Source organism: Panicum virgatum, chromosome 5N (genome assembly GCF_016808335.1).
Source record: "Panicum virgatum strain AP13 chromosome 5N, P.virgatum_v5, whole genome shotgun sequence".
NCBI lineage: Eukaryota > Viridiplantae > Streptophyta > Magnoliopsida > Poales > Poaceae > Panicum > Panicum virgatum.
The window spans coordinates 41,866,057-41,879,341 of record NC_053149.1 but is presented as its reverse complement, the minus strand read 5'-3'; the positions used below and the strand labels follow the sequence as shown (position 1 = coordinate 41,879,341).

The 13,285-nt window shown below is 51.2% G+C and overlaps 2 protein-coding genes across 3 annotated transcripts; one reads left to right on the top strand and one right to left on the bottom strand.

Annotated features, from left to right (window-relative positions):
* LOC120674698 (myosin-17-like) lies at nt 1–4,410 on the top strand. Of its 2 annotated transcripts, XM_039955836.1 has the most exons (19): nt 1–157; nt 250–404; nt 497–738; nt 828–947; nt 1,033–1,260; nt 1,373–1,512; nt 1,622–1,739; nt 1,854–1,928; nt 2,020–2,076; nt 2,169–2,330; nt 2,401–2,544; nt 2,635–2,838; nt 2,912–3,049; nt 3,134–3,204; nt 3,282–3,381; nt 3,460–3,573; nt 3,676–3,756; nt 3,842–3,936; nt 4,028–4,410. In XM_039955836.1, the coding sequence occupies exons 2-19, from the start codon at nt 293–295 to the stop codon at nt 4,137–4,139; spliced, it is 2,313 nt and encodes a 770-aa protein (XP_039811770.1). In that variant the 5' UTR covers nt 1–157; nt 250–292; the 3' UTR covers nt 4,140–4,410. The 2 variants fall into 2 exon arrangements, with proteins under 2 accessions (XP_039811770.1, XP_039811771.1); XM_039955837.1 differs by lacking the exon at nt 1–157 and having other exon boundaries at nt 239–404.
* Nucleotides 4,411–9,190: 4,780 nt separating this feature from the next.
* On the bottom strand, nt 9,191–12,296 carry LOC120674695 (serine/arginine repetitive matrix protein 1-like). The gene has a single exon (XM_039955833.1). It carries the CDS (start codon nt 12,185–12,187, stop codon nt 9,575–9,577), a length of 2,613 nt encoding a protein of 870 aa, XP_039811767.1. The 5' UTR covers nt 12,188–12,296; the 3' UTR covers nt 9,191–9,574.
* Between the last annotated feature and the right edge of the window lie 989 nt (nt 12,297–13,285).

Sequence of the window (13,285 nt, the reverse complement as noted above, 5' to 3'; positions counted from 1 at the left end):
GATTTTTAGGGTGACATGTCATTGTTAGGCCGAAAATCAAAAGGGAGAAGAAGGAAAAGGCAGGGGGAGAAGAGGGGAAAGTACCAAGCCAGCTAGGAAGCGAGGAAGCAGAGATGCCAACCGCAAGGTGCTGCGACCTCTGCTCATGAGCTAATCGGTAACAAGCTTGATCATGCTTCACCTGTCTAATCCAACTTGTTTTATCCTTTGCTAATCCGATCCCAAGATTTCACACGCGCTTGCCTGCAGTGGCGACGACAGCGCAGAAGCCCCGTCAAGGTCAAGGCCGCCTATGGATGGGGATCAGAGGAGGCAAGCCGCCGCCGTGGTCACCGTCGCACGGGCGGCGCGCGCGCGGGACAGCCGGGCGCGGCGCCTGATCGCCTGGCTGCAGCTTCTCTTCCGTGAGTGTCATCCCGTCCGCCGATTCGGTTCCATACTAAGAAAAAGAAGAGCTCGATCGTGGTCCAACCCGCCGGCGCTTCGGATTCTGCAGGGGCGTTCGTTCAGAGGTACGGCACGCTCGCGAGCTGGGACGCGGCGGGGCGCCCCGTGCTTGTCGTCGCCGCGGCATTCTTCCTCCAGCGGACCCTGCGGCGCCGGTACCTGTCATGGAAGGAGTCGTCGCGGCTGCGGCGGACGGCCGCGGCCGTCACCGTGCAGGCGGCCGTCAGGGCCATGGCGGCTCGCCGCGAGCTCTCGCTCCGGAAGCAGATCAGAGCAGCCACGCGCATCCAGGTAGCATCCCGGTGATCAACTATAGCATCAGTATATTGCTGAACTTCCTGTAATGGACTCTAATTTCTCGTCGTGTCGGGAAAAAAAAGGCGCAATGGCGTGCGTACCGGGCAGTGTGGAGCTACCTGATGACGAAGAGAGCAGCCCTGATCTGCCAGCGTGCTTGGAGGCAGGGCATTGCGAGAAGGGAGCTCAGGAAGCTCAGACTGGTCCGGCACTCATCTTCTACTGCTCATACATGGTGCCCGGTTTTGTACCTACCTTCGCCCATTTTGATACATGGGAAATGTGCAGGAGATTCTTGAGAGGGAGATGCAGGATGAGATGTGCAGGCTGCGTGAAATGGTGGACGTACTCCAGCAGGCCGTCAATGACGCCGAGACGAGGGCCCTCAACGAGAGGGAGGCGGCGAAGAAGGCGATTACGGAGTCGGAAGCGGCCCCGGTGATCAAGGATACCGTGGTGATGGTCGAGGACACCGAGAAGGTTAACTCGTTGAACGCAGAAGTTGACCGGCTGAAGGTCCCTCGCTCACACCAGTTCGATTCAGAGATTGTGGAATGTGGAATGGTTACATGTGGAATCTGATCTCTGAACATTCAACATCAACCTGTTGTCACTTTGCGGGTTGCAGGATCTGCTGGGAGCTGAAATGAAGGAAACGTTTGCCGCGAAGAAGGCGCTTGCTGAAGCTGAATTGAGGAATGAGAAACTGGCTAGGTGGCTTGGAGTTGAGGAGGTTAAGAACAAACGGCTGCAAGATTCCCTGAAAAGGTTGTATTGCAAATTCAGAATCAGATAGTAATCACCTTCATGCGCACTGCACATTTTCTGTGAACTCATGACGCAAATAATTCTGGTGTTTTGCACGGTTCTTACATAGGATGGAGAAGAAGGCTTCCAATCTAGATGAAGAAAACAAAATGCTTCGACAGGCTGTTGCATCAATTCCTACTATCAAGTCACCATTGACTGAAAACCGTGAAACGCCTAATATTCAGGTACCTGCTATGAGCATTGCCAAACTATTACGTGCTAGATTACCATCGCCAATCTATTACATGCTGGATTACCATCGTCAATCTAATTATAGTTGTGCATATGTATGTTGGCAGGAAAGTCCTGATAATGAGAAAACACCAAATGGTGCAGTGAAGCCCATCATAGTAGATAGGGAGGGTACTATCCATGTATGTATGAGCTTGCAGCCACCTCGACCAATAAATACTTATTTTTAGCTATTTATACATAGCTAACTTGACAGTATGGATTTCTAACTAGGAGAAGAGTGCTGAACAACCTAGCTCAAATGGCCATGAAGCTGAGAAGCAACAGCAAGTATGGCACTGGTCTGAACTTTTCAGCTTTAGTGGTTTCGCCATTCAAGCGATGCATCTGAGCATTTTCTTGTTACATCTCAAAACATTCAGGATCTTCTGATCAAGTGTCTATCTGAAGATCTGGGCTTCTCGATCGGCAGGCCTATTGCTGCCTACCTCATCTACCGATGTCTGGTCCATTGGAAATCATTTGAAGAGGAGAGGACCCCAGTCTTTGATCGGATTATTCAGAAGATTACTGCTGCCCTTGAGGTATCTGGCAGGTTATAGGAATTTTGGTTAATAAAAAATGTAGCATAATTTTAATACTCTTCGCTGCTAGGGTCGAGACAACAATGACACATTAGCATATTGGCTGTCCAATTCATGCACACTGCTGGTTCTTCTCCAAAGGACACTGAAAATCAACGGGGTAGCTGCTTTGGCTCGTCAGAGGCGAAGAGCATCGCCTCTTAAGGTTCCACAGGTATATGAAGAAATCCAACTCTATGCTAAAAAAAATAAAAAATGATGTTCCTAATGGACTTGGGAATTCTGAAATCTGATCTCGCTCCAGGAAAACCAAGATGCTAGTCATCCTGACCGTACAGTTTCTGATGGACGGTTTATCAGCGGGCTAGCTGAAGTTTACCAGGTTGAGGCCAAATATCCAGCTATTGCATTCAAGCAGCAGCTCACAGCATTGTTGGAGAAGGTCTATGGGATAATCAGGCACAATCTGAAGAAGGAACTGTCCCCACTTCTCAGCCTGTGTATTCAGGTACTATTCTGCACATTGTAGTTTCCAAGCGTCTTTGCCAAAAATTAAGACTCAGGGTAGAAATCTTCTCTAGGCACCAAGAACATTTGTTGTCAGTCCAAGGGGATCATGTTCTCAAGGAACAGATTTGGCACAGCAGGCTTCCATGGCACATTGGCAGAGCATCATCAAAATCCTCACAAATTCTCTCAATATCTTGAAATCAAATTATGTACGTACCAACAGCCCAAAACTGTAGTACTAGCTACTGTTCTTCATTGAAACACACTTCACTCAGGGCCTGGTTTCATTGTAGGTGCCGGCATTCCTGATTTGCAAGTTGTTCACTCAAGTTTTTTCTTTTATCAATGTGCAACTTTTTAACAGGTATGGAGCATATTATAATTTGCATATAGCTTTAAGTACTAGCACCATGAACTCATGCAACATTTGTTCAATTATAGTCTCCTGCTACGGCGCGAGTGCTGTTCGTTCAGTAATGGAGAATATGTCAAAGCTGGACTTGATGAGCTAGAGCACTGGTGCTTTTGGCTGACTGAAGAGGTGATAATTCCTTCATATTGTTTCAACAAAGCCTTGAGAAAGCACTTGCTAACCTTCTTCACATGTAACTGTAAACAGTATGCTGGCTCTGCCTGGGATGAGCTGAAGCATATTAGGCAAGCAGTCACACTCTTGATACTCGAAGAGAAGCACAGCAGGAGTCTCACAGAGATCACAGACGACTTTTGCCCAGTAAGTTTCTGAACCTTGCAAACTACTACATGCTCTCCATACCATCATTCTCAAGTTAAGTTAGTGACAAAATCGGTCCTGTTCTGTGGTACCGATCGACAGGTGCTGAGCATGCAGCAACTGTACCGGATCAGTACGATGTATTGTGATGACAAGTATGGAACCCTGGGCATTCCACAAGAAGTGAGTCAATTCCAGCACATTCATGTCAAGACCTACCAGTCTTCCACTTGGTCAGTTCCTTGACTGAATTCTCTCAAAACCGCAGGTCATCTCAAGCATGCGGACCAAGATGATCGAGGGCTCTAGCAGTCCATCCGCGCACGACGATATCAACTCGTTCTTGTTAGACGATGACTTCAGGTATTGCTTCCTCTCTTCTTGAATCTTGAATCCCCATCTCAGTTACCTGATGATACATCGATCCTCATCAAGACTGCATTTCTGATTGCAGCATACCGTTCTCCGTTGACGACATTGCCAAGCTGATGGTGCACGTGGACATGGCAGACATGGACCTCCCGCCACTGATTCAGGAGAGCAACGGCTCGAAACTGGGACACTGAAATGAGCGGCGAACTGATCGACAATACACTTCTTCTTTTTTCGTGTTGCAGTGATGTACATAGCGAGTGATATACGATATACCACAGTTTTGAGATTTGAGTTCTGATTGCATATACGGTTTTGTTTTTTTCTTCTTCGGTTGGTCTTCGTTTGTCTTCCCCCTGGGTGAGTCCCTGGTTGGCTTGCGTGTGCATGATTGTACAGAACTGAGCTGGCATGAAATGGAAACAAAGAAGGACTTTGTGCTTGATTTTTCAGAAGAGTAGTAGATGCTTGCAAGCCAATCATTCCTGCTGTATTTTGCCATGGCCTTGTTTAGATGCGAAAATTTTTTAGTGTAAAGTACTGTAGTACTTTCGTTTGTATTTAGTAATTATTATCCGATCATGGGTTAATTAGGCTTAAAAGATTCATCTCGCAAATTACAGACAAACTGTGTAATTAGTTATTTTGTTTAGTTACATTTAATACTTCATGCATGCATTCAAAGATTTGATGTGACGGAATCTTGTAAAGTTTTGAAATTTTGAAGGCAACTAAACAAGGGGCATGTGTGCTAGGCTGCCCGCTGCCGAATTGGTATACACTTCTTTAATCTTGCCCATTTTCTAATTGGGACACCTGTCACTGGGGTTGATGACTTGTGGGCTTGTGGCCAACTGTTGAGCATCTGTCACTCTCTCTCAGTAATGATAAAAACAAAAGGCACTGGTGAGCATCAGTCACTGGAATTGGTGGCTTGTTGCCTATCCTTATTGCCTCTGATTGTCCCCCCTGGCAGTGTGCTTTGGACCGGGCCATGGCCAGCTCATGGATAATAAAGTAGCCATGGCAAGGAGCTTAAACCATAGCCACTCTTCTTTGGGTTGGGACAACGTTACGGACGGCAACATAACAGTGTTATATACAGGTTCAGAACACGACTGCTCGTTCATATCTTTGTCGGCAACACTGCTGTCTGAGTTAGTGAGAGAAGAGAGGGAACAGACCAAAAACAGCTTTTGCTAATCAATGTTAGCAGCACGTTGTTCACGCGACCTCCACGACAATGAATAGGAAAGAGCATGCAACGCACTGATTTGGTTCTGCTTATCTGCATGAGGGTTTCTATTTACTTTTGATCCAACAACTTGATCTGCAACACAATTTGATTCGACAACAGTGTGAGATCCGACCATGGATGTGTCACGCAGCAAGTGTGCAAAGCGGTTGGGAGAAGATCCTCCAACTCTGGCTACCGTCCTCTCTCCTCGAGTGAATTTTACATGAGACGGTTCAATTTCTTGTGGTAAATCTAGAAGGATTCCTCCCTCAAACGCATGGAGTTGGTGTAACAAACAGCTGCCCACCGCACGCGCCAACTGAAACCAATAAGCTTGAACTGAGCATCTGCTGATAATCTCTCATACGGCAGAGCCTGGTACACTTGGGGGAATTGCAGTGCTGTGAATAAGAGGCCAGTGTGCACCAGGTTCATTATACGTTCGGACCTGCTGGCAACCTCTCTCTCTCTCTCTCTCTCTCTCTCTCTCTCTCTCTCTCTCTCTCTCTCTCTCTCTCTCTCTCTCTCTCTCTCTCTCTCTCTCTCTGTCTCTCTCTCTCTCTCTGTCTCTGTTTCCATTATTATTCCGCTTAAATGATGATACACGTCTAATTGAATTGTCAAAGTGATCTATCTTTGAGGAATATGTGAATGTCTCCTGCATTAAGTCTTCAGATGGAATGTGATCAATCTTTGTGTAGGATAAGAGTGTTTTGTTTTGTGTTTCAATCAAGGGCAGCCAGTGATGGGTCGTTTTCATTATGTCTCATCTTGATTTGGCGGTCAGGGCATGACCCAGGAGTTTATAATGTACTTCCTAGTAATGCATCTTCACTTACAAGCCTCTGTGGCTTTCAGCAATGACCAATCTGTTGAATTGGTCAGCTATTTTCCACTTAAAAACAACAAATAAAGGCTTGCCTCTAATAGTTAGCTCTATATATTATATAAAGGAATAAAGTTCATTTTATCCCCTGAACTTGTCACACAGTTTGAAAGGCCAAAGTCTGGCTTACACCCTCAAACTATCACAAAAGTCCGATTTCCAACCTTCAACTACGATTTTCAGTTGTCACCTTCGAAACCGGGCAAATTTGGCCCTTAGGATGGTTTTGAAAGTGGCTACTCCGGCTGCCTGTTCATCGGGGCGGGCGCCATCACCGGCGTGGGCGCAAGGACAATTGCGGGAGAGTCACGCGGGAAGGAGAGAAAGAGAGAAAGAAGAGGGATGAGGATGACATGTGGGGGTCACCATGGGAAACCACCATACCTTGAGATGGTCCATGGGGGTAGTTTGTCCGGATTTGAGAGTTAAAGGGGGTAATTTATCTGGTTTTTGAGTTAGAGGGTGTTTTTCAGACTGGGTGACAAGTTTTGGAGGGGGGGGGGGTAAATAAACTTATTCCTATTACAAATGGCTTAAGTAAAAGCAAAAGAAAAAGAAATCAAAAGAAAAAAACAATAAGGACAATGTTTCTGGCTAGATACTAGTAAGAGCTGGTAAGTATTTTTGTTTCACCTATGCATAAGAATTATTTTATGAAACTAAGCATTGCGGACAAAACATGTGTTCAAACCGCTTTATTTTATCTTATAAACACAAAAATTTGTATTGATCTCAGAGCTGAACCTACTACAATCTTTTAGGAGAACTAGTACTACTCCTAGTTACTAGTTTATAACATCATTCATTCACAAAATTAAATATAGAATATTTGTCCAACAAGACAAGATTACCAAGTAGTAGTTGAGAAAAGATTCACAAGGAAACTTGGCTTGTCAACTCGTTTTACTCAAAACACACACGGATAAGCGTGACCTTGACAACTCAGAAAAGCTTGACTTTAAGCAATCATCCACATTTTAAACCAAGAACTAATACATGGTTGGTTGGTTCGAATTCATAGACAGGGCTTCATCAATCCCATATGTAACATATTATCAAACTATATTTCCTAATGTTCAAACATACCGAACCGTGAATTCAAAAGCAAAGGAATATATAGTCAAGCGTGGTGTTCCAAATGTGGCGAAAAAACAAGAAGCAAATATAGCATATGTATGACGTGGCAGTGAGCTAGAACTTCTAGTACTATGTTTTGGCACCAAAGCGGCAAAGCTACTGATGCAGTTGGCGTGGCAAACAGCTGCCCACCACCACCTCCAACTGAAACCAATGAACTGAGAATCTGCAGCCAGTAGTCTCCTACATAATTCATAGCGATGGATAGCACAGTTTGTGGCCAAATTAGGAGGGCAGATGATGAGTTCTTCTGAAAACGCAAGACATCATGAGCACATCAACATCAAACCGGAAGTAGCGGTGTGCAATCACTGAGGAACTAGCTAGATTTGTTGTAGAACCGCAGCTCTGTAGAGTGAGAATCTATCAGTGGCCAACTGATTGTACGTTCAGCTTAAATGATGATACATGTTTGATTGATTTTGTCTATTGAAGTGATGAATGTCTCGGTATGACATGTGGATGTTAATCCATGCATTGTTTCTTGTTCTTTAGCTGGATCCATGTTTGTGTTGTTGCAACAGAGTTCGTAGGCAGACAAATTTGGCTCCCCTGAGCTTACTTCGTGTTCCAATCAAAAGCAGTGATAGGTCACTTTCATTCTATCTCTGCCTCTCATTGCTTTGATGTTCAATGAGTGTGCCTAATGACACAGGAGTCCGCAGGAATGCTTCTATATCTTTGAGCTTGTACTCGAACAAAACTACACAAATAATTAAAAACAAAAATACTAAACAGTCCAACAAGATAAGATTTGATGTAGAAGTGGAGAAAAGATTTCCGCGGAAACTTGTCAGGAAAAATATTGTAAAAAGAACACACTGATGACCTTGAGCTTGACACCTCACTATAGCTTCCCCTTAAACAAATCAACCACATCATCAACCTTAACCTATTCCCCCGGTTCAAATTCATGGACATGCCGTTTTCACAATGCATAAAAAAAACCAGCATGAAAACACATCTGTGCCTGATGGACACATAATTAAAGTAGCATAAAAAACATATCTGTGTCTGATGGACACATAATTAAAGCATCTCCTCGTGTTTGGAAAACACGGCCGAACAAACCAGGAGCTCAAACGCAGGAGAGACTAGTCCAAGGGCGGTGCCCCCCAGCAGGCAAGATTAGGACGTGGTGAAAGCAGCTTGCTTTGCTTGCTTGCACTCAATCATGGAGCTCATTTGGAAAGGGGGAATGGATTGAGGGGCTCGTCTAGGAACCCATTAGCACTAACATAGTTTTATCATGATTTTGCATGATACTCTAGGCTCCATGGAGCCACATCCACCAGCACGGCAGCACTACACTGGGATTAGATTAATGGCATGATGTTTAGGTGCTACTGCACATTTGGATCTTTTTCCTGCACTGAAACTCTGAAAGGCACACTCATCCGGTCAAGCAATATAGATAGCTATAGGGGTGATCTTATTTTTGGAAAAGTAATATAAAATTTTGAACTAAAGAGGGTTGAAGGTGAAGGTCACTAATTAACACCCCTAGCTAGTGTTTGTTAATCGCGAACAGCTTAACACCCCTAAACACCCCTAGCTAGTGTTTGTTAATTGCGAACAGCTTAGCCGTACTGGCGTACTGCTAGTAGCAGTAGATGTTCCTAAAAAAAGGTAGCAGGAGATGTTTTTGGCTGTCAGGTTGGTGATGCGCATCTCGTGGCGTTTCGTTGTCGTGATGGGTGGTGCCCAACCACACGAGGCCCAACCCAATCCATCAGGCTAATCATACAGCGGCACAACCGGCCACATTCATTATTCAAACGAATCATCTCTAACTACGCAAATACCGCACCAGACACGCACACTGGAATCATCGTGCTCGACAGCTTGCTACACCCACTGCTCAACTCAACCCTCTCGTGCAACGCAACGCGGCAGCAACTGCCCGTTGTCCACAACACCGTACGTCCAAATACACGTACGCGTACGCGTACAGGAATGGTGCACACGAACAAAAAGTGCAAACAGAGAAAAGGGTAAAGATGCTTCACTTTGTCATGATGTATTTTTACAAAGTCCAAAAGCTTCCGAAGTGCAATAGACATGAAGTTCATCAAATCGGCTCTCCTAATGCAGCACCCAAGGAGAGCTTTTTGGCCATTTTAAAACAAGCACAAAAGGGGCTCCCTCTCGCTCTCACAAACCTCACTGTCAATCCCCTAATAACTACCCAAAATCAGCGAAAAAAGGAAATCATTCACGAACAGTACTGTACTGCAGACAAACCGGGATTAGCAGCCAGAAGAAATACTAATCTTTTGTTGTATCTTCTCTCTCTCTCGCTCCATTTTTTGAGGACCAAGTTTTCCAACTCCTTTTTTTTGTTTTTTTCCTTCAAAATGTCAGAGGCGTTAGAAGCCGACGGCGACAGCAGCGGTCGCCGGCGTCTCCGGCAACGAGATGCCGTCGTCCTCCTCGTCGTCGCTGCCGAAGAGCGACCCGATCACCATGAACTCCCCGTCCTCCTCAATCTCCACGGTGGCGTCCTCTTGGATGTGCCTCTGCCACTTCTCCCGGTACGAGTTGAGCTTCTCCAGCTTCAGCCCCTCACGGAAGCTCTCGATGAACCTGTCCGCCTTGGTGTTCACGTCGGGGCTCGCGCAGTACGAGGGCGCCGGCGAGGCCAGCACCGAAGGGGTGTCACCGTCGCCCTCGGACACCAGCGGTGGTGGCGGCGGAGGAGGTGGAGGTAGCGGCGGCGACGCCGGCGGGAGCGGGTAGTAGGCGTAGTAGATGTGGCGTGCGTGTGCGTGTGCGTGTGCGCGTGGCTGCTGCGCGTGCGCGTGCGCGTGCGTGTGCGTGTGCGCGTGCGCGTTCGCGCGCGGCGGGCGCATTCTAACCGGTGGCGGCGGCGGTGCTGGAGGTGCGGGGCGAGACGGGGGCGGAGGCGGCTTCTTCGATCGGCGAGTGGGTGGTGGCGGGGGTGGCGGCTGCGGCGGCGCGACGGAGTGGATGCGGCGGCTCTTGCTGCCGCCATTCTTGTTCTTGAAGAGGTTGGAGAAGATGGAGGACGGCGGGGGCGGGGGAGGCGGCGGCGGGGCGTTGGTGGTGCGGACACTGGAGTCGGGGCTCGCCGACGCGTCGGACGACGGCGGCGAGTAGTGGCCGTCGGAATGGTGGTGGTGATGGGGCCGCCTCTTGGCCTTCATGGTAATGCTCTTGCGCTTCTTCTGGTAGAACAGAGCAATGGCGGACGCCAGCTCCTTGGCGCCGCCCACGCTACCGCCGCGCTTCTTCTTGCTGCGCGACACCGTCGACGGAGGCGGGGGTGGCGTTCCAGGCGGGAACATGGCCGGCGGCATCGGGTTCCTGACCTCTTCCACTACAATGTCTTGCTCCACGTCCTCTGGTCTCGGCAGTTTCTCGACGCTGCGCCGTCGCCGTCGCGGAGGCGCTGGCGGCGGAGACGGAGGCTGTGCCGCAGCAGGTGCCATCACCACCGGAGCCTCCTGCTCCGGTATCACGTCCACCGGGGGCGAGCTCCACCTCATGCTTCTCGATGGAGCCACCGCCGCCTCCTGGTCCAGCATCGCATCCAACGACTCCGAGTTCCACCTCCTGATCCTCGCCGGCGCCACCCGGGCCTCCTGCTCCGGTATCACGTCAACCGCCTCGGCGCTCCACCTCATGCTCCTGGTCTGAGCCACCGCCGCCTCCTGGTCCAGTATGGCATCCAGCGACTCGGAGTTCCACCTCCTGATCCTCGGCGGCGCCACCCGCGCCTCCTGCTCCGGTATGACGTCCGCCGCCGGCGCGCTCCACCTGCTGCTCCTCGCCGGCGCCACCGCCGCCTCCCGGTCCAGTATCGAGTCCAACGACTCCGAATTCCACCTCCTGATCCTCGGCGCCGGCGTCGCCACCCGCACCTCCTGCTCCGGTATGACGACGTCGTCCGCCCCCGCGCTCCACCTCCTGCTCCTCGCCGGCGACACGGCCGCGTCCCTGGGCCGCGGCCTCTCCTCCTCCACCTCGGGCATCTTGGGGAGCCTCTCGACGCTCCTCCTCCGCCTCCGCGGCTCCCGAGGCGGTGACCTCCGGCCGCGTTCGACGAACGTGTCGACGGGGATCGTCTTGACCTCCGCCGCCCTCCCGTGCGGGTCGACGTCCCAGGTCCGCTCCTGGCGCTCCGGGCGGCGGTTCCGGTAGAGCTGCTCGTCGTCGTAGGAGCGGCAGGCCGCCTCGGGCGACGCGAGGCTCCAGACGCCGTCGCTGCCGAGGCGCAGCTCCGGGTAGGAGCTGCTGCTCTTCATCCGGCGGATCCCCGCCGCCGCGTGGTTGGGGCGGGGAAGGCTGGCGTAGACGCTGTCGAAGGAGTGGTGGTACCCCTCCCCCCAGTCCCCCGCGCCCGCTGCGGGCGGCGCGGGAGACACCTGCCGGCCGTCCTTGGCCGCCGCCGCCGACGACGAGGAGGAGGAGGAGGAGTCCCCGTCCCCGGCGCCGCCGCGGCCGAGGAGGCCGCAGAGGATGGCGAAGAGCACGAGGCAGAGGTTGACGACGTCCCAGCCGCTCTTGAAGCTGATCCCGCCGCGGCGGTACCCGGCGCCCCCGCCGCCGCCCCCTCCGCCTCCGAGTCCTCCGCCCGCCCAGGGCGTGGGGCCGCCGCGGCGCACCGCGGAGGGGAGGAACGGCAGCAGGAGCAGCGCGAAGAGGAGCACGAGGACCCAGACCTTTGCCCCGCCGGCGCCCGCATTGTCGTCCCCGTCGGACGCGCCGCTGGTGCTGGGCGCCGCCGCGGCAGAAGAATCCCTCACCTGCCCGTCCATGAGCGGCCCGGCGGCGTGGCGCAGAGATGGATGCGAATCCGAACGGCAAAAGGGCAAAAGGCTCGCTCTCTGTCTCGCTGCTGTTGGCTTTTTTGGCTGTTCGGTTTTCTCCTCTCTCCCTGTCCTAGTCCTAGGCTCAGGACTGCTTTCTTCTCTCCGCCTCTGAGCTGAGCTGAGGTATATATACTGTATACATAACATGGGTGAGGTGAGGTGAGGTTTCAGGTTTGCTTAAGATGATCGCCCATAAACGGGATGACGCCATGATTTGGCCGGAGAAAGGGCGCGTACGGTACGATCGGTAGGAACGAATGATTAACCGAGCCACTGCCACAGTAACCTCTTGCTCTCTCTTAAACAATGCTGGTCAGGTGAGGTCCACCGGCAGTCACGCGGCGCACCGAAGCTTCGCTGCCAAGCAGCAGCAGCAGCAGGGAGGTCGCCTCATCATCCGCACCGTGTTGGTTTTCTTTTTTGAACAACTCCGTGTTGATTTTCTTGGCCACACACAGGTAGGCCTGCCGCGAGCATCCGAGCGGTGATTAGCGTGGTAATTGCGTTTGCGCGCGTGGAGCGGTGGAACGAACAACGGAACTGATGAGATGGCCGATCGCCTTGCGCTGATGATCTGGCGTGTATTCCGTTGCCCCGTGGCCGTGGTGTGCGCGAGCAAGCAATGCGTGCTCCGTGTGATGCGCATGCGCTGGACCTGGCGGCAGTAACGTCTTCCGGGCGATCTGCTGCCGGAGCTGTTTCCGAAGAAAACCGGCCGGCGTTCAGGCAGGCGCTCACGCGGCGTCGAGCTGGTGCCCGCCAGCTACCAACGGCAAACGCAACCGAATCCGGCTGGCTTAGCTTCTTCATGCGCATCATCCCCAGAGGCACCGTTCCGTGCATATCGCCCGTCACATCATCCAACGACCCCCGTTGCTCAGTCTCTGCGGGTCGTTGCTCACATAGATTGAGCTGGGCAGATGCACAAATCCGTGCTCAGATGGCTTCGATTTGGCCATGGCGTCTTTCGGCTCCTCCCAGCGTGGCGCCATCATATGCTGCCGTGGGCGCCTCGGCCTTTTTTTTGGCTTGGCTGCCGGGGCTGGCTACCATTCCTGGCCGCCACCGGCGAGCCGGGCGGTTCCGTTGGCTTCCAGCCGAGCAGAGGGATGATGAGAGGAAAGGCAGTGGAGCACGGGGGGGCCCCTCTCCCTCCTCCCCTTGGCTCGCTCATGATCCACGCTATGACCATACACGCACAACAGGTAGCTAGGGTGATGAACAGGAGTACACACTACTTCACTC